The sequence below is a fragment of the Peromyscus eremicus genome, chromosome X (assembly GCF_949786415.1).
Source record: "Peromyscus eremicus chromosome X, PerEre_H2_v1, whole genome shotgun sequence".
Classification (NCBI taxonomy): Eukaryota; Metazoa; Chordata; class Mammalia; order Rodentia; family Cricetidae; genus Peromyscus; species Peromyscus eremicus.
The window spans coordinates 61,945,756-61,967,369 of NC_081439.1; the positions used below are offsets into that span (position 1 = coordinate 61,945,756).

Genomic DNA, 21,614 nt, shown 5'->3' on the forward strand with positions numbered 1-21,614 from the left:
TAAAATTTTCATATAGTGTCTTTTGATCATATTCTTTTCTCTTCCCCAACTACTCTGAGGTCATCCTGACCCCCCTAACTTCACATTAATTTGTGCATGCTCTCCCCCTCTCCTTCCTTCTCCCTCTTCCCCTCCCTCTCCCCTCCCCCCTCTTCCTCTCCCTCTCCCTCTCATTCTCCTCCTCTTCCCCTCCCTCTCCACCTCTCCCACTCTTTTTTCTCTTCTCTCCTTTTTACTTTCTCCATCTTTCCCTCCCTTCCTTTCTCCCTCCCTCCATCCATCCATCCATCCATCCATCCATCCCTTTCTCTCCCCCTCCCACCTTTTCTCAAAAATAAACAAACGAAAAACAAAACAGAAACTTAAAATCAAGACAAAAGACTATAGGGCAAATATAAAACAAGATGAAACAACCCTCCCCAAAAACCAAACAAACCATGGAATCTGTTTTTTGTTGGCCAGCTCCTCAAGAGCATGGAACCTCACTTGGAGTTTTGTTGGTATACTGTACAGTGATACTCAATTGGAAAAAAAATTGATTTATCCTTTCTCAGTAGATATCAATTGCAAATGGCTTCTTGGTTAGGGGTGGGACTTTGTGTCCACTTTCCCTTCTCAGTGCTAGGGTTTTGTTTGATTTGAACCTGAACAGGTCTTGTTTGTGTTTCCATGGTCTCTATGAGTTCAAATGTGTTTTAGTCTTATTGTGTCTAGAAGATGCTGTTTCCTTGGAGTTATCCATCACCTCTGACTTTTATATTCTTTCTGTACCATCTTCCATATAGGTCCATTAGCCTTAAGGGGAGTGGTTTGATAAAGACTTTCTATTTAGGAATGAGTTCTACAAAATCCCTCTTCCTCTAGCCCCTCTCCTTCCCCCTCTTCCCCATCTCCCTCTTCTCTCCCCTCTCCCCCTTTCCTCTTCCCCTTCTCCCTCTCCTTCCTTTTTCTCTCCCTCCACAATGCCAAGTTGTGTGTCTCTGTTAATTACTATCTCCTGTTAGATGAAGCTTCTCTGATGAGAATTGAGAAATGTACTTATCTATAGGTATGGCATTATGTAATTAAGAGTTGTTTTATTGCTATGTTCCTTTAGCAGAATAATAGTGGGTTTATCCCTAGGGCCCATGACCTATACAGTCTCAAGTTCTTGCTCATTTTAGTACTGTGAGGTATAGGCTGCATCACATGGAATGGCCCTTAAATACAATAGAAAAGTAGTTGGTTATTCCCATAACATTTTTGCCACCACTGCACCAGTGTATCTTACAAGCAGGTCTCTATTGTTGGTCATAGAGTTTGTAGTTTGGTAATAGTGATGATTACTTTTCTTCCTTGATATAATTCCAGCACCATAAACATTAGTCAGTAGGAAAGAAGCTTCTAGTTTAGCACCAGCTTGATTTCTCCATGTTCAATGACATATGTAAGTGATGTATTTTGCAATAAGGCCTTACCCTCTGGTTGTGGAGAGTAATCCATAGCATTGATAATAACCTGTGATGTTTGGAGGGGTCTATGGTAACCCCCATTTGGCTTGTGACACAACAAGATGTAACCCATTCCTGACACTGTAGGTTTTATTTTGTGGCATAAGCTATCTAGTTTGTGCATTGTCTCCCTAGTGTTTGGTGACTCCATTTAATTCCTTTCATGTATATGTATATTTTAGGAAGCTTCACAGTAGTAGGTGTTCTCATGACTTTTAAAAGGTCTTTTAGTGTTAGTTGTCTCTCCCCATATTCTATCCTCTACCATATAGCATTGTTTTTGAAACGTAATAGGCCTAGAATTTTTACCCTATTTCTATCAATTCAAAGTTGCATTAACAGGGACAAATTACTTAATTCTTTCCTCAGATACTAATCTTTAAAACATGAAAAATTATATTCTGGGGATATAGATCAGTGGAATAACATATATTTAGCATGTATGGGGTTCTATGTTTGATTCTCTGCGCTACGAAATGTGAGGATAAATAATAGCCACTTCATGTGATTGTCATAATTAACTATTATAAGGAATATAAGTGGACTGTTTATGCATAGTATTTAGTGAGAGCTTAACAAATAATGGTGCCTTTTACTTTTCTCTTCTACTCTATCATGTTTAGCAAAAAATTTACTTCAATTAGCTATTTAAAGAAACTAATAAATATTTGGTGGACTTAACTATAATGATTTGTAAGTAATAACTATAATTTGTGGCACATTTGAAGGCTGTGCATGTGTGTGTGTGTGTTACTAGGGACTAAAACTAGGACCCCATGCATGCTCAGTGATTGCTCCCCAAAAGAACCATATCCCCAGACCTCTTTCAACTTTTTTTATTTTGATATATGAGCTCACACATTTGTCTGGGCTGGTATGAAACTTGCTCTGTGTTCCAGGCAGGCCTCAAATGCCCTATCTTCTGCCTTAGCCTCTAGAGCAGTAAGGATTATGGACCTGGACTACCAGGTCAAAATTTGTAGGGCGTGCCTCTAAAATTTTTACTTTGAATTTTAAATATATCTGTGTGGGGGTATGAGAACATAAGTACAGTGATTGTAGAGACCACAAGATTGAATCCCTTGGTTCCTGGAGTAACAGACAATTGTGAGCCATCAAATGTAGGTACTAGGTATTGAGTTTTGGGTCCTCTACAAGAGTAGTGTGTACTCCTAACGACGGAGACATCTCTAGCCCCTTGAAGGCCATTCTTTTTAATTTTTTTCTTTATTTTATTTTACATACTAACTACAGTTTCCTCTCCCTCCTCTCCTGTTTCCTCCCCCACCTCTCCTACGCCCCCCCCCCCGCATCTACTCTTCCTCCCTCTCCATTCGGATGGGGTAAGGTCTCCCTTGGGAATCCACAAAGCATGGCATATCAAGTTGTGGCAGGACCAAGCTCCTTCCCCCTGCATCAAGGCTGAACAAGGCATCCCTCCATAGAGAATAGGTTCCAAAGAGCCAGCTCATGCATCAGGGACAGGTCCTGATGGGACCTCCTGAAACTGAAAGGCTTCTGTAAGGCAAAGGACACTGTCAATAAGACAAAACCACAGCCTACAGAATGGGAAAAGATCTTTACCAACCCCACATCTGACTAGAGGGCTGATCTCCAAAATATATAAAGAACTCAAGAAACTAGACATTAAAATACCAAATAATCACATTTAGAAAATGGGGTACAATTTAAACAGAGAATTCTCAACAGAAGAATTTCAAATGGCCGAGATAAACTTAAAGAAGTGTTCAACATCCTTGACTATCAGGGAAATGTAAATCAAAATGACTCTGAGATACCATCTTACACCTGTTAGAATGGCCAAGATCAAAAATGCTAATGACAACCTCTCCTATGTTGGAGAGGATGTGGAATAAGGGGAACACTCCTCCACTGCTGGTGGGAGTGCAAACTTGTACAGCCACTTTGGCAATCAGAAGGCCATTCTTGATGGGCTAATGTCTATGATTTTACTTAGCCTTATCCTCCTTTCATTATTAAAACATCTTTTTAAAGATTTATTTATTCACTGTTTTTAATACATCCCAGCTACAGTTTCCCCTTCCTCAACTGTCTCCCAATATCACTCACCTCCCTTCTTGCCCAGGTCCATTCCTCCTCTGTTTCCCTTCAGGAAAGAGCAGGCCTCCCAGGGACATCCACTGAACATGGCATAGCAAGATGCAATAAGAACATGTACTCATATCAAGGCTGGGAGCAGCAACCCAGTAGGAAGGATCCCAAGAGCAGGCAAAAGAGTCAAAGAAACCCCCATTCCCACTGTTAGGAATCCCACAAAATCAGCATGCTACAAACTGTAACATATATGCAGAAGACCTAGCTCAGACCCATACAGGGTCCATGATTGTTGCTTCAGTTTCTGTGAGCCCCACTGAGTCTTGCTTACTTGATGTCTGTGGGCCAAGTTCTCCTGGTGTTCTCAATGCTTCTGGCTCCTACAGTTCTTCCTCCCCTCTTCCACGGGTTCCTCGAGCTCCAAAGGGAGGGACTGATGGAGATCTTCAATGTGGGCTCCCTTTCTACCTAATGTTTGGCTGTGCATTTCTACATCTGCTCCCATTATAAAGCTTCTTTCTTTGTCCTACATTGTAATTAAAATTTCAGTGGTGCACATCATTTAGATGACACAAAACTCATTATCCTTACATTTATCCTTCATCAAACCCAATTTGCATTATGCTTCCTACAGTTGCATGCATGTCTTTTAAAAGGATTCATTAAATATGATAATCTATAATTAACTCCATAAGAAACTCAGTCAAGAAAGCAAGCATTCAGGAGAAATATTTTTGATTCTTTGATAAATTAACATCAAATTAATTGGTGGAACATGATATATGTAGATATGTGTTTCCTATTTTGTGTTGTTTTGAGTTTTTACAACTATGATTTGACATGTTTTACTGCCTTTAGAAAAATCATTTTTTATAACAGTTTATTTGTTCATTGAAAATGTCATACATTTATAAAATATACTTTGATCATGTCCATCCACCATTACCTTCCTCCAACTCACCTCTGTACCCTGCCTCCCTCCCGTTTTTGTTTTGTTCATTTTCTTTTCTTTTGTTTCTAATGACTCTCTTAGTCTAGTTAGTCTTACCCAGCTGCACATGGGTGGGGTATCATCCACTGGTGCATACTCAACATAACAGTGGCCACCTGCCTCTTGTCAAGGAAAACAACTGTCATTTTACCAGCAGTCATCAACTGCCAATAGTTTCTTAGCTAAGGATGGAGACTTAGTAGCCCCTCCTCAATATTTCTTATTTTTTGAGAATCCCATTCATGCATAGAATGTTACTTTGATCATGTTCACCACTCACTCTCAGATCAACTCCCTGCTTCTGCAACCCCCAAAACTTTGTATCTTCTTTTAAGTTATTTATGCTGTCTCTATACAGATGGGTGTGGGGCCACACAATGGAACATAGTGGTTGAGCTACCAGGGGCCACTCCCTTAAAGAAAATTGACTCCCTTCCCCCAGGAGCATCAACTGTCCCTAGCTCTGCAAAGGTAGAGGCTGTTGAGCCCCCCCCCCTTCATGCTGTAGTGTTGACTGACTTGATATTGTGCAGGTCTGGTGCAGGCAACCACAATTACTGTGAGTTTATGTGTGCTCTGTCATGTCTGAAAGACAGCAGCTCATAGTACTTCTTTCTACTCTCTAGATGTTATAGTCTTCCTACTCCTTCTTCAGAAATCGTCTATGAAGCCCTAATTGTGAGGGAATGTTTATATTGATAGTGCATTTATGACTGAGCACTCATAGTTGTTTATTCTTAGCATTATGAACAATTATGAGTCTACCTTAACCCTCTGCAAAAAAAAGCTTCTTTGAGCAAGGATGAGAACAGCACAAGTCTATGGATATAAACTGCTTTCCCAATATTTCCACTTGTTACTCTCTTATCTACCACCTACTATGTTTTTTTTTTCTTTTGGTTTTTCGAGACAGGGTTTCTCTGTGTAGCTTTGCGCCTTTCCTGGGACTCACTTGGTAGCCCAGGCTGGCCTCGAACTCACAGAGATCTGCCTGGCTCTGCCTCCTGAGTGCTGGGATTAAAGGCGTGCGCCACCACCGCCGGGCGACCTACTATGTTTTGTCTCTTTCCCACACACCACTTTCTTCACTCTGCTAATTCCATCAGTAAATATATGTTAATACTCATTATCTGAAGCGATATGTAATGACAAATACTTGCTACTATTTCTTTGAGCCTTTTTATGCCAATAAAAACAGTAAATACTCTTATAACTAGATAATTGAGAATGCAAGCCATATTTAATAGCTGTTCCTGGTCAACTATATATCCAATCTGTAATGCAAACAGTTGACTCATTTCTCTACTGGTAGCTTCAGAAACCCATTTAGCATTTTTCCCATTGTCTGAGTTAAATTTGAAATTGATCTGCCTTATTTCTACCTTTCTGACTCTACAGCAATCAATTGCACTACTGTATTTTCTCATAACAACTCAAAGGAGTTGAGTGTTCTTTCCTAAGAGGTGAGAGGTTGCTCAGTGAATTTAATATGATTCTTGTTTGAAGAATTATCTTAAATTGTGTTTTAGAGTAGATCATAACTTAGTTAAAAGACAGATGAAGGTATAGATCAGTGAAAAGACATTTTATAGAGTATATGAGGGTTTTGGTTTGAGCCTCAATAACAAACACACCAATGTACATGTATATACTTAATCCAAAGATTTACAGTACAAGTAATCAAATAAAATTAGGAATTGTAACGGTTGGAATGGATGAATGTGAGGTCAAATATTTAGATTCCTAAACACCTATTTAGTGATAGCTGTCGTTTACTTCTGCTTTGTCTTCTACCCAGTTTCCTGCTGAGCTTCCAATGATATTACACTGGATTCTGCTAATATGTTGCTTTCACATTCATATACTGATAAAAATGAAGACCACTTTAACAAAATAGATGAATGTCTGAGCAATATCTGATAGATATTTTATAGTAGTTTCCTGAATTGGTTATTGCTGACCAAGAAAATCTTTTTGTAATAATTTAGGACTTTTGCATAGTTAGTCTTCCTTGTATGTTAAATGACAACACAAAATACTTGATGTTTTATTCTACTTAAAATTTCTCCTTCACTCTATGCCTATCTATGTAACTCTTAGCTCATTTTGAGTTATTTTATCTAACCTGTGCATGAATTGCTTCATATATTTTATTCTTTATTTTTCCATCTGGTTTATGATTTCTTCTGATTACATTCTTTTGAGTGAGAATTAAATGAACTAATTATAGTATTTAATATATGTAACATTATAAAATTTTAGTTATTTAAACATGTTCAAAATATATAAAATTGAAAAATCTATACTCAGTATTTCATATAAAAATGTTCCCTATTTCCCATATTTTAACTTAGAAAAATATTTTTCTTTAAAATTAAGCTATGAATATTTTCTTTCCTTATATAGAGGGTATTGTCTTATAAATTATTCACAATTGTTTTGTTTTGTTTGACATGTATACTATAGTTCCAGGAAAAAAATAAGCAGGTATCTGCACTCATCTTTAGTCATTCCAAAGTATACTCAGTCCTTTACCTATTTTACTGAAAAAAATGTTTTTAAATGGGCTATCCAAAAGTATCATTTACATTTCCAAATAATCTCCTTCATATTATTACTTAGTAGACTATTTTCTTAATTTTGATAGTCCTATTAGAATGTTTATGAGGTAATTATAGGATAATAAGACAGACACTATGTTGGGAACTTTGCTTTTGGAAGTTAGTCTTTAGCTCTGGAGTGTTGGTAAATTCAAATTCAATAAAGTATGTTATGAAAAGCTGGTGGATTCCTATAAAAGGAAAAAAAATCATTCCATTTTATTTTGGAAGTCAAAATAAATTGTAAATGTTAATTATAATTCATTTTGACTAAATAGGATATTTTTAAACATTGTTACAAATGTTAGTTTGTGAAGTTTAATGGACATTACTTTTCCAAAGTTTATATTTCAAAACATAACTTAATTCTTACGTCACAGTACATGTTATAAAACATACAGGACACTAACATCTGGCAACCTGCGAGTATCTACATGGTTTATTTAGTTTTATTATTTTTAAGTTTAATCAAAAACAAGACCAAAAGACATGATGGTGGGATGGGGACTTGGTGAAAGGAGGAAAGAGTTGGTGGGAGTAATAATGGGTGTATGAAATTGTTAAAGGATAAATTAAAATATTCTTTAATATATCCTATCCATTCTTTCATTCAAACAGAATTGGCTGGCTCGCTTAAATTTCTCATTTGAAACATGGTCCTAGCTATGAGCATTATTGATGCAATAGTAATATCCTTTGTCTCCTAGCAACAGTATCCATAGTGTTGTGAAAAGTGAGGTGCAGAAACTGTGGGGAGATAAGTCGATGGGGGAACTCTAGAGAAGGAAGTTAGTCTTCAGAGCTGGAGTGTTGTTAAATCCAATTTCAAAAAAGTACATTATCAATACTGTGGTAAGATTCTATACAAAGAAAATTTCATTGCTCTGACTTTCAGTTTCTACTGTGAGTAGACATTAAAATTGATGTTTAATTTTTGTTTCATTCAGAAACATTTTATTTAGCTGAAATGAAATTCTATACTGAAATGTAGTTTATGAATAATTATGCTAATAATCATAACTGTGGTAAAACAGGCATTAATTAACTGAAAAATCCATCAGTAATTATTTTCATATATTTTCTGAGCTTATGAGGAAGATATGATATATATTACTAATATGTTGGCACTACCCAGAATTTCTTTTATTCATAATTTTACATTAAAAGAGTTAAAAAAAACTTCCCTAAATTAATTGGCTACATAGACAGATAGTGAATAGTTTATCCTAAGATATTTCTAACCTGAAGCATATAAAAGTAGCAGTGCATTATTAGCTCTTTTTTTTAGATAGCAAGAAGTCTTTAATTACAGCATTTCATTGAATGAAAGTTAAAATAGGCAAGTATGCATATTTACATTTTTATAGATTTTTCTACATTTTTAAATTTCCTGCCTAGAGTTTTTTCTTCCAAGTAAACATTCATGAGTCATCCCTTTGGTATAGTCTTTAAGTACCTTAAAAGTGAATTAGATTTTTTCTTGTGGCAGAAAAATTAATGCAAGTATTAAAAACAAGAATCAAATTAATAGTAAACTTAGTGGATTTCACTAAAGCAACTCTACTTTAAGCTTTCAGTGATTGGATTTTAAAATTTTTTTTTTAAAGATGCCTTTGTGCTACAGTTTTGTGTCTGCAAATGTGGGAGAAAACAGGGAAGCCCTGAATGCTTTTAGCCAAACTGAGAGTAAAATGTGTTGAAGTGAGGGAGGAGATTTCCCATGATAATGCAAGTTATGCAGAAATCTGCTGTAAACAAAACAAGGCACAAAACTGCTTGTGGGCATAAACTTTAGTTTGCTTCCTGTAAGTAAGGACTGAAGAAAAGCTGGGAAGCTAAAATCAGTCTCTCTCTCTCTCTCTCTCTCTCTCTCTCTCTCTCTCTCTCTCTCTCTCTCTCTCTGTGTGTGTGTGTGTGTGTGTGTGTGTGTGTGTGTGTGTGTGAAGGTTATGTAGGTAGGTAGGGGATAGAAAAGCCATGAAGCCGGGCAGCATTTGCAAGGGAAAAGGGGAAATTGATTTTCAGGTTGGGGAGGGAGAAAAGATGATATTATCATATCAGAGAAAGTTCAGTGCTAAAGGAGAATGGAAGTAATGGATCGCCTGCCTAAGCTATGAAAAACTCCACATAACTCGGAAGTACGAACCACCCTAAATTGTATGACGACACGTTGCCATGGAAATGGTTTTACGCTACAAGAGGGGGATGAGCCTGGGAGAAAGAGAAGTCTGTGGAGTGGGTGAGTGGGACTGGAGGGGTGTGTTGGGGAAGTCATTTCAGCACCTAGTAGCCCTTGGACAGCAGCAGTGTAACAGCCTTTCAGCTGTTTGCAGGAGCTTGCTATCTGTGCTCTTTTCCTGAAGCTCATTCTTTCTTACCTTCTTTCCTTATTCCTCCCTGTCTTTTGCAACATTTTTTTTTATTTCTTTCAGTTTCTCTCTTTAACACCCCCAACCCCGTTTTCTCCTGTGTGCTTACCAGCAGGCTTCTTCAGAAGCCTTACTCTTGTACCCTTCCCCTTCCAGTTGCTCCTAGACTGGTCGGATTTGAAGAGATCAGCAGTTGGTAAAGTGAGTTCTGAGGGCTGAGAGGGTATGGAGAGGGGCTGGGAAGAGTCATGAACAGAGGTTTTTGTTATATGTTTAGGAAGGATTTTGTTTTGTTTTGTTTTCTTGGACTATTCTGGTGAGTTCCTACTTTCCTGCTTCTTTGGATAGTATTTGTGAGTCATGTGGAGCATGTATGTGGTGTTGACTATAATTCTGGAGTCCTCTTCAGTCTCTGTACAGTTCTTAATCCCTGAGTCCTGACAGGAATATACATAAGAGGAATTAGAGATCTTAATTGATTTGGTAAATGTTTATTGGGCTTCTGGATTTATTATGAGTGTCGCGTTAGTTAATCAGCATTCAGTACAAAGAGCATGATATTTTGTCTCATTGGCTTACGTCCAGGAAGCTCTTTGCACTTTAGAGACTTCTCACTAGTGCCATAGCCACGAATTCCATTGAAAGCAAACTGGAGTTCTATCTGACCAATTCATCTCTCTAAATTTTTCAGCAGTTTCCAGAGGCAACAACTCTATTGGGTAATATCAGAAGCAAAAGTATTCCCAAAGTAGCTATAGAATTTTCATAGTGATCACCCTCTACCAGGTAATACAAATATAGGAAGAGGAAGAAAGATGCTATAATGTCACCTCTTTCTACTTTTTACTGTAAAGGATTTGTGATAAACCTAAAAGGAAGCAGGAGATGATTTACTCAGAAGAGTGCACACTTTTAACATTTGAAAGCAACAGATAACAACTAAAGCACAATAAAAAATGAGCGGAAGAAATGCATGCATATGTGTTAGGTAAGAAAGGAAGTGATAAGGGTTTTGTTTGTTTTCTGGAATTAATGGCACAGGTTTAACCTGATGTGAAGGCATTCCTTTATGAACGCCATGCCTTTAAATTCAAAGGTGTTTTTTTTTTTCCAGCCCTAGTGTTCCTTTCTTAGGTGAATAGGTAACTGGCATGTTTCTTAATTCTTCTAATACACATTTTACCTAAGCCTTTACACTCAAAGGCCTTCTTGCAGCATGATTCTACCTACATAAAGAAATGTTGAGAAGTTTCTTCTCTGTACATTAGTGACAGGATATTGGTTATTTGTGTAAATATATGCAGTGATAATACTTTGTTTCTTTGAGCAAGAAGTGGACTTAAGCATGACATTTGAAAAGACATGATCATAATGTATAGACAAATATATAAATAATATCAGAATGGAAAATACATTACGGTGTTATTATATGCCTAAATAGAATTAAAACCTTTAACAATCCCATCATCTTTTAGCACAAGAGAAACCGACATTATCCCTTGCCCAGCATAACCCCAACTCTGATTAAAAGCATTTTTCCTCTTCGAGAACTATGTCATTTCTAGTAGTTTAAAGTGTGCATAAATAACTTCATTCACAATATACTTAAAGATCTTTATTTTTAAAAACTAAGCAATTTAGAGTTAAAACCCTTCATACAAGCGTCACAGTTATCCTAGTATACATTTGTTAGTAGCTAAAAATTTTGAAAATGACTATATATTTCATTAAGAGAATCCAGAACAAATGGTTTATTGCAACTGTTTTAGGATATGGACTATATTGAAACTAAAATGAGTTTGTGGATTGGCCTAAATTGAAACTATTTTAATATCAGTAGTGATGTGTTTCATTTTTCAGAACCAAATTAGGAAATGACTAATGCCAAAAGTGAACACTATTGAGAATATCCATGTGAAACTTTAAACAATACTTGTAAAATCAACAGGGCATTATGGAATAAGTGGCACAGTATTTTGATGTAGCTATCCTTCTAAATCTTGATTATATAAAAATTTCATATACACAATATTAAAAGCTTAATATAAGCCTTCGAATAGCTTGGCCTTACTGTGAGTTCCTCATGCTTACTTAAATATATTAGGCTGTTGAAATATTACATATCTGTATTACACTTCCAAATTCAGCAATGCATAGAAAATATTTGAACATGTTAGTTAATGGCCTTTTAAAAATGTTTATAGTTTTAATTAAAAATCTTTATCATTTGCTATATTTAACCAGAAAAAGGTTTTAGAGTTACATTTTTATTAGTTTTTAATTCAATAACCTAACAGAAAAAATTCCAAGAATGAAGAAACTAATTCGTTTTTATCGTTTGAACAGATTATAAAATATCCATCTGTGTAAAAAAACTGGCAAACACTTTGTGATTATGACTTTTATGAACATCTGTATAGATTGTCAACAGAGCATTATGTTAAAATTACATTTTTTAGATAACATAGCTCCTTTAATATAATACATTTAAAGTTGAAATACAGACAAACATTTCTGTTTCATTTGTAGGCAAAATCTGCTTTGAAATTTATAGAGCAAAGGGATAATGAACTTAATTTAAAGTAAAAATTAGTTCTTTAGCTATCTTAATTTCTATTGTGTGTGTTTTAGACTCTAGCATAACTTATAACAGTCATAGTAGCCACAGAATATTGGTCTTTTTCATGGTGTCCCACCTAAGAATCTTCATTTAAATTTTATTTATTTTTATGTCAATAAGTGTTCTGCTTGCCTGTATTTCTATGCACCACATTCATGCCTGGTGCCTACAGAATCCAGAAGTGTGTTAGATCCCCTGGGACTGGAGTTACAGATAGTTGTGAGCCATTATGTGGAGGCTGGGAATGGAACACGGGTCCTCTGGAAGAGCAATCACTGTTCTTAACTGATGAACCAGTACTCCAGGCCTGATTCTTCATTTAAGGGGGAATCTAAGTATAATCTGAACTAGTCTATGGAGTCATATCTGTTTCTTTGAAAAGACATACATTATGATTTGTTGGACATTATAAGCATTACTTTGCTGTTACATGGGTATATATAGTAGATATCCAGAAAAGAAAATGTGCATAATTACTTTGGATTTAGCTTAACTGGACTACTAGTGAAACCTTTGGTGTGTAGAAAGTCACTGCAAATATCAAGTATTTTTGAAAGACAAATTAGGTTTATGTTTATTTTTTGTTGATTCCCTTCATGTTAATATTATAGAGAATACTTCTTTAAATTATTTGCCTCTATAATCAAGCAACTAAAGTACTGTAGTTCTCTGCTAGAACAGGGACTACTTTTACCATATTTAAAAACAAATGCACTTGCTTTGATATGTACTACTTATACTAATTTTAGTATCCTTGTTTGTAGAGTTAAAAATGAAAAGGAAGTCAAGTCTGATGGTTAAGATAATTTGATTTAGTTCCTTTTATTCTTATATAGCTGTTATACTATTTTATTTTCAGAGCTCTTGATATCCTTGACAATTACTACAGCAAGAGAATATGTTTTAAGAAATTGTCTATTTGGCATTACAAATAGTTTTGGAGGGAAAGATGACAAAACAGTACACATCTTACATTTTCATCATTGATTCAGATGCAGTGTAGGACCACAGCCAGATAGCACATCTTTCTGAATTTCGTCTAGCTTAGTAATTTCAGGTATCACACAATTAATATTATATTAAGTATTCGCTTAATTTTGTAGTCAAATATGAGTAGGAGTTGTCTCTTTATTTTATTTTTGCGGTGCTGGTGGCAAGCATTCTACCATTGAGGTACACACCTAGCCCCTTAGAGTTTTCTCTGTGTTGAAGTTATATGTCAGCCTTTACTTTCAGCAGATCAAAAGCATTGAAAGGGATTTCCGTGAGATGCTTATCACTTTTCATGATGTTTTTGATGCTTTTTATTATTGTTAGCCAGTATTCTATTTACTGCTTTACTCAGTACACCATGAAAATACCAAATCAATCAGTGTTTTCATCATGATATAAATAGAATTTTCTTCTTGAAATGAGGACTTTCATTTTGAAAGAGATAATATTCAGTTGTCGGTAATTTATATTTTAATTAAATACAGCAGTTTCATTTCTCACAGGCCTTAATCTTCTCTCTAGAAACAGATGTAGTGTATCAAATAAAACGTGCAATACCTCTTTCTAGTAATTAAATAATACTTCATATTTCATTGAACCTATGAACTATGGTACATAGTGTGTAACCAATGTCCATTTCTTTATTTAACTGTAGGTGAACACCAATCCTGAAGTTTTCCAAAGTAGGAGATATCTTCTGAATATAAGCATTTACTATCAGGAAGGTAACTAGCAACATTTCTGTTTTAGAATCATTACACAAGTTTTAGACTTTGTTAGATTTAACATCTAGTTGAAAAAATAATATTGTACTATTAGAATGCTTATAAAAGCCTAATTTAAAAGAACATTTTTTGTATTGGAATTCTCTGTTTTATTCATTGCAGTTTTTATTTTTAATTTATTTTGTGGTGACACGAGGTCAATATGAAGTGTCTTTCCCACTTTCTCCATCTTTTATTTTGGGATGGCAGCGTCTTCTCACCGAATCTAGAACTTGCCATTTCAGCTATACTGGCTGGCTAGTGAGCCTTTGAAAGTCCATGTGTCTCAATCTCCCCAGCTCTGTGATTATAGACATGCACTGCCATGCTTGGTTTTAGTTTGGGTGCTGGGGATCCAAATTCAGATCCTCATGTTTACACAGTACTTTACTCAGTGAGCCATAGCCCAGCCTTCAGAGTAGTTTTTTTTTTTTTTTTAATAGAATGGAAGTAGCCAAGTCATTACATGAGGTATGCCTGTTGATAGTAATGATCCTTGGTCATTTCTTATAAGTTTCCTTTAGTGATATGATTCTTAAAGTATTGCTGCATCAACACCATCTGGGAAGTTGTTTAAATGCATATATTCAGGTTCCCCTTTGACCTGCTTATTCAGAAACCCTGAAAGTGGGACCTAGAAATATTTTACAAACCCTCTATGTAACAATGCCTCATGAAAATTAAGAACTTCTATTTCAGAGCAATTATTTACCATCATTTCTTTAGTGTGTATGTCTATATATATATATGTATACATACAGCTTGTAAGAATATGATGAGGAACATCAGATTATTCACGTATGACATGTATCAAAATGCTCTTTTGGTGTTTTTCTTCTTCAGACTGGTTGACTCATGACTCTACTCCATAAGATGAAAATTCATATCTTGTCTGAAATATCCACTGAATCATATTGACTGTATAGAGTTCTTGAAAGTTATCTTTACAAAGTAAGTTGTAAGTCATTCATCTGTCTCTTTGAAGATAAACTTCTAATATTAGTAGAGTTGGAAAATTATTAGTTTCACTTTTATTTCTGTAGTCAGAAGGATAGTAAGTGTGTGATAAGGAAAAAATTATGATTTATTTATTATACAAATGACCGTTTCTGACCCTTTGTAAGATCTTGACAATTCACTTGCCTTATTTGCATTCCAGATGAATTTAACCAATTAAATAACAGAAACAACTGAGTTTTGATTTCAATGTCTACGAAAGTCATACATATTGTTATATTTATTATAGACATATTGATATTAATTAGGATAGATAAGAAATGTGTTAGCTTAAAGGTTAAATAAATTGGAAGAAGCCAGAGACTCAGAAGATCTTTGGGAATGGACTAATATGAACATCACATTTTAAGACTGATTAGGAATTTCGGCTTTTGTACTTGTGTTCAGGCTTAGGAGGCAAATTTTTAAAGGAGATTTGTCTTGAGTTTGGACTTTTAGCCCATGAAAATATATTTTTGTACTTCATATTATAAAACCACACATTCTGTAGCTGACAGCTCTGTTTAACACAACATCGTGCAATAAGCAAATTGTATAGTTTTTTTGTACTTCTAACTTTATGATGATAGGCACTGAAAGATTACACTGAATTGTGTTTTTAGCAGATTGTTTTAATTTTTTTATAATTATATTTGATATATGAATTGAATATGATATATGAAAATACAACTGTTAAGTTACATATGATAAGTCATTAATTTAGTGTTATAGGTAATTATCAGAAGATGAAAATAGATAATAGTTATGTGAAAGAACTATAACATTATGGCCAAATCTTGAATTATCTGTGTTAATAGAGATGAGCATTTGTATAAGCATTATAGATCCCATATTAATAAAAAATCACATGTATATGTTCCATCATGTTATACTTTACTGAATTTGGTGTGTGACTATATGTGTGTATATGTTGTGTATATATATATATATATAATATTATATATATATACATATACATGATATAGTATGGTAATTATGATGTTTTAAAATTTTGTGATTCATGTTTCTTAACTACAGGTGAACAGAAAATGGTAATTTAAAATTCTTCAGTTAGTAATAATATACTAATTTAGTAAAAATTAAAGTTTATGTAAAATAGAAGTTTACTTAGTTGTAGCAAGAAAATTCTAAAATAAAAATCTGAACTGGTTATTTAAAAACATCATAGTTGAAACATATACTAATCAATGACAGCATTTCCTCACAACCTAGCAAATTGACTTCATGTGTTTATATTTAACAAAGGCTAATGATAAATTATTGTGCACACATATGTATACTTAATTGTACATATGTATAAACACACATATATATTCTTAAACCTGCAGGCTAGTCTAGGTACTAGAAGACTTAGAATCATTAGCATAGGTGTCAAGTGAAAAACAGAATTCTGTACACTGATGAGCAGTTTCTCTATACCACATTTCTACCACAAACTGAAAAGAAATGTTAATCTTCTTTGTTTTCTTTGCAAGATCTTAGTATGCTTTTTTCTTGGAAAGAAAATGCTTTTCCCTCCCTTTATCCTGTAATATCTATGTGTAGATCTAGGATATTAAGTATCTCTTCCTAATTTGTTTTATGTGAAAGACCCCTTTTTGATCAGTTGCTCATTTATTCTGGCAGTTAGTTCATTTACTCTTGGTTTGATTGACTATTTCCATATAAAGTTCCTATGGACTTCTGTATGGAAAATAATTTCTTAATGTTTAAGAAAGTATATATAGCAATATGAATATTCTCCTCTCACAGGTTGTAAGACTAGTATTAAGCCATTGAATTTTTAATTTTTACTAATATTATCAAAGGAAAATTTCCACTAATGAGACAGAAATTTCCACTTTCGAAAGAAATTTTAATATTAAGGAAGAATTTTAAAGCTTATGACAGCTATTTAAGTTAGTTTATACTTCTAAAATATTTATTAGATAAATTGTAGACCTTCCTAAAATATTTACACAAGTCCAGATATTGTGATGAACTCTATTTTCCAGACTGATAACTAGAACATAACAAATTGTTAGCTTTAACTAATTCAGTGATAATTCTAGGAGAATGTATTTTAAAGTAGTGTTAAAATTGCTTATTGAATGTTCTAGCAACCAATGTATATTCTGCATATTCTTACTCCTTACATTGTTAATTTTGCTTACTAGAGCAATTACTTAAATCCAAAAAACCTGAAGTTTTTGTAAACATCCCACCCATGTTTAAGGTTTGATTTGCATACTCACATAGTTGGTCAAACTATACAGATATTCCCAATAAAACTGGTTTTAAAGAAAACAAGCAACCCACTATATAAACCATAACATTACATAATAAAAATGTACATTGACTCTTTAATTTATGAGGATAATATATAGAGGACCACGATAAGTTTAGTTTTCTCACTAACATAGATCTGCTGTTACTTAATCATTGAACTGCCAAAGACTGTTCTACAGATGCCAAATTAGGGAATTCTTTTGCTGTACTTATGCCTGAGATACATGCAGTATTGAATTCTAAATATTTTTATTATTCTGATAGCTCCCTAAATATACAAGATCTGAATGCTACCTATATAAATCTGCTTTAAGCATAATAGAGTTTTTTTCCATTCCTGGAATTCAGGAAATAATATCTCGTTCAAAGACTATGTCCATGATGGACTTCATTTACTTTCCTAGATTTATTTGTTTGAACAGCTTAATAGTGTATTGGAAGATCCATGTAATCACTCTAGATGACCTAGATACAAAATTATATATAGTTGCACTCATCATGTTTTTATAAAAATTTAAATTCATGATGCTCTCCATTTATAAAATTTTCTGAACATATTATATCAGATACTAGCTATCAGACACCTACACTAGATGTTTGTAAGACTCAGCAATCTTATGCTTCTCTATATTCTTGCTTACTTTTGCATGCAAATTTGGTAGTTTCATTTTTCATTTCCAAGTGACAGTCATTATTTCTTTCACCTGACATTAAGTCATCTCTGGGCATATAGAACAAGTCATGAATTACAGGCTATCCTTATTCTCAAGAACCTAGAGAATTAATAATATAATAGAAGATTTCCATAGTGGTATTTAAAATGGGAGCAATGAAATATACAAAACTCAATAATATATTGTGAATGATTTTATAATTATAGAATTAAAGTTATTATATTATATATTAATTCCATTTTGTCCATGGTATCTCATCTCAATTTAAGTTACTGACAGTTAGCCTCAGTGTTGTACTATGATTAACCTATAAATGGTATTTATATGATCAAACCCCATAATTATCATGTTTATATGAGGAATGACTAGAAAAGAACACCATTTTTATTTTATAAGTTATATAATTTCAGTTAATCCCTGAGAAACTGTTTGAACTTATTAAAAAACCAAATATTTGATATAGTCTTTGTGACCTTTATTTTTTCCATGTTTAAGAATGATATTATCTATATATCTATTAATAACGTCCTAGTATTCACTTTGTTTTTTATAGAGGATAAACCTGTTTTGAACTTTTTTCATATGCTTTAGGTGTAACCTTAGTTTTAAGATGCTGACATTTTCTCTTAATATTTTTCTTTCCTCCTAGTTGATCTATTGACTTCACAATGTCAGAGATCAGATTCAGCAATCTCACTTGGGATCACATTGTAACACTGGATCGCGTGTTAGATGAAGTAATCCCAATTCATGGAAGGGGCAATTTCCCTACGCTGGAGGTAAAACCAAAAGATATTGTTCATGTTGTGAAAGATCAACTCATAAAGCAGGGCATTATTGTTAAAGATACCAGATTGAATGGCTCTACAGCAAGTTACGTACTCGCAAGCCATAATGGAATCAGCTATAAAGATTTGGACATTATTTTTGGTGTTGATCTACCAAGTGACCAAGAATTTCAGGTTGTTAAGGATGCAGTTTTAGGTTGTCTACTTGACTTTTTACCTAAAGGTGTTAAAAAAGAAAAGATTACCCTAAAGACAATGAAAGAGGCATATGTGCAGAAAATGGTCAAAATTTGCAATAACCATGATCGTTGGAGTCTCATCTCTCTCTCAAATAACACCGGAAAGAATGTAGAACTAAAATTTGTGAATTCACTCAGACGACAATTTGAATTTAGTGTAGATTCTTTTCAGATTCTTTTGGATTCCATGTTAGATTTCTATAGTGTCCCAAATGCTAAGTTAACCAAAGAATCCTGTCCTGTTGTGGTGGCTGAAAGTATGTATGGGGATTTCCAGGAAGCAATGATACATTTGAAATACAAGCTTATATATACCAGAAAACCTGAAGAGATCAGAGGTGGTGGCCTTTTGAAATATAGCAATCTTTTGGTTCGTGATTTCAAACCAGCTTGTCAAACAGAAATTAAGACTCTGGAACGTTATATGTGTTCTAGATTTTTCATTGATTTTCCTGATGTAGCAGAACAGCAAAAGAAAATTGAATCATACCTCCGCAACCATTTCATAGGTGAAGAAATAAGCAAGTATGACTATCTTATGACCTTGCATGGAGTTGTAAACCAAAGTACTGTCTGCCTCATGGGTTATGAAAGAAGGCAGACTCTTAACATGATCTCACTTTTGGCTTTGAAAGTACTTGGAGAACAGAATATATTACCCAGTACAGACAGCGTAACTTGCTTTTATCAACCTGCTCCATACCTGGTTCTTGAGGGAGGGTACCCAAGTTATTATGTAGCGTCTGGGCTACCACTTGTTTACTTCCAGCCATGTCCTGCAGTGCAGTTTCCAGTACAAAATGATATGATGTAAGAAGTACAGATACCAGAAGCATTGCTTAAGCACATCTGAAAAGCAGTTTTCAAATTCTGTAAACGTTAACATTTACTATTGTGTAGTTGTCAACTATTTTTCACCAATTATAGCTTAAATAATCATAGTAGATAAGGTATCATCTCTAAACTAATTTTTAAATGATCTTCAAATGTGACTGGAAAAACTTTCAAATGTAGTGGAATACTTGAGATGATTTTTCAAATCTTACTGACACTTAAGATAAAAATCACTTGACCAGTATGTTAAAGATGCCTACATCTTCGGCTAAAATATAAAAGAACACTTTTCATGTCTTAAAATGGACACGCATAGTGAAGACATATTATGACATCTTTATGTCCAAGTTCCTTGTTACACTGTATTTTTCTTAGCAAATAGTGCCGTGAAATTTTAGTGCTTAAATTAAAAATATCTGATTTCTATTATAAGAAATTTAAATGATGTTAAAACCTGCATTTCCCAATAAAATTTGTTGGGTTAAAAATACTACTAAAGTTTGAAGAATCACTAGAAAAAAATGTTCTGGAAAACAGTCATTTACCCTCTGTATAATAATTAGCTAATCTGTGGATTGAAAAATTCCTTTCATCTGGACAACCAATAAGATAACTTATTGTTCAGGGTTTTTTGGCATTTAAATAAGTTGAAAAGAAAAAAAAATAACCAGCTCTGAATGTGAAACTATTTTATCATCATCTTCTAAGAAGAAACTAAATGGGAAAAAAGAGAGAAATACCACCACCAACAACAGAAAGTTAGAGAATTTAGCCATGACATTTAAGATTTTGGCTTATTTGATCAACATCCTAGGAAATTTTTGTTATTAGTAATTGAAAGCACCTACCACCAAATAAAGCACTTTCACTTTTCCAAGACCAAAGATTGATTTATAGTATGTTCCTCAATGTTAGATTTCAGTTAACACCATCCTTTTTCAGTAATTGTGTATATATTCCATTATTCTGAGTATTTACTCATTAATCACATATCCACTATCAGATCTATGAATGGGATTTAAAATTAATTTCTCTCATATGATAAAAAAGCCATTGATCTGTTATCTGGGATGGTAACAACAAGCTGTTCTGAATAAATGTCAATAAGGCCATGAGAAAACTTAAGTATTTTTCCATCACAATATGAACAAGCAATCAAAATCAGAGTGTGCTACCTACAGACTGTATTTAAAGTCTCGTCTCAGCATTATAGTATTGAATACAAAAGTACAACTTCTATGGAATTTTCAAATAGCCAATATTTCTGACTTTTTTTGTACCCATACATTGCTGGCCATTGGCATATTTAAATAATTACATGCGCATTACAGAATCCCAAGGCTTTAAAATATTTGTATTTACCTCTTTGGGAGGAGAAAAAAATAAAAAAGTATACTAAGAATTGTATCACTGTATCTATCTACATCATGTATTGGCTAAAGCATAGTGATCATTTTTTGTGTCCTAATATATACACTTTACTTTTCAGAAAGAGGGAATACATATACATAAACCTGAACTTATTCATCAGTTAAAAAGTAATTCTAAAAGATACAGGAAAAATACTTGAAAATGAAAAGGAGTGTGTTAGTGATGTCATTGCTAAAGGTTCAGTATTTCCCATAGTAGTTCAGTAATAGAATTGTGAAGGTGTCTGGGAATATCTTATCACATCTGTGATCCCATTGCTTCTTACTGGTGTTTCCTCCAAACTCTCTAATTGCTAAGAAGCATTTTTTCCATATTATTATCCTAAAGCTTTAAATTGCAATGTAGAGAATGGCCTAAAAGGATCATGCTTTCTCCTGACATTTTAAGTGTCTTGTTCTCTTATGAAAAAGCTCCACGTAAATGTCTAATATTTTCTCAAGTTAGAGAATCCAAACATGTT

At 34.0% G+C, this 21,614-nt stretch overlaps 1 protein-coding gene across 3 annotated transcripts in view; it reads left to right on the forward strand.

The window, feature by feature from the left end:
* The window catches only part of Tent5d (terminal nucleotidyltransferase 5D), a 53,509-nt gene extending 32,379 nt beyond the window's left edge, over window positions 1-21,130 (forward strand). Inside the window, exons 1-5 of one of the 3 annotated variants that reach the window (XM_059251394.1) lie at window positions 7,638-8,009; window positions 10,381-10,514; window positions 13,795-13,864; window positions 14,747-14,854; window positions 18,512-21,130. In XM_059251394.1, the coding sequence (XP_059107377.1) occupies window positions 18,531-19,703 (1,173 nt within the window). In that variant the 5' untranslated portion in view covers window positions 7,638-8,009; window positions 10,381-10,514; window positions 13,795-13,864; window positions 14,747-14,854; window positions 18,512-18,530 and the 3' untranslated portion in view covers window positions 19,704-21,130. Of the gene's footprint in view, window positions 1-7,637; window positions 8,010-10,380; window positions 10,515-13,794; window positions 13,865-14,746; window positions 14,855-18,511 lie in introns of those variants that run through there. The other 2 variants (XM_059251393.1, XM_059251392.1) reach the window with 2 other exon arrangements.
* Window positions 21,131-21,614: the final 484 nt, after the last annotated feature.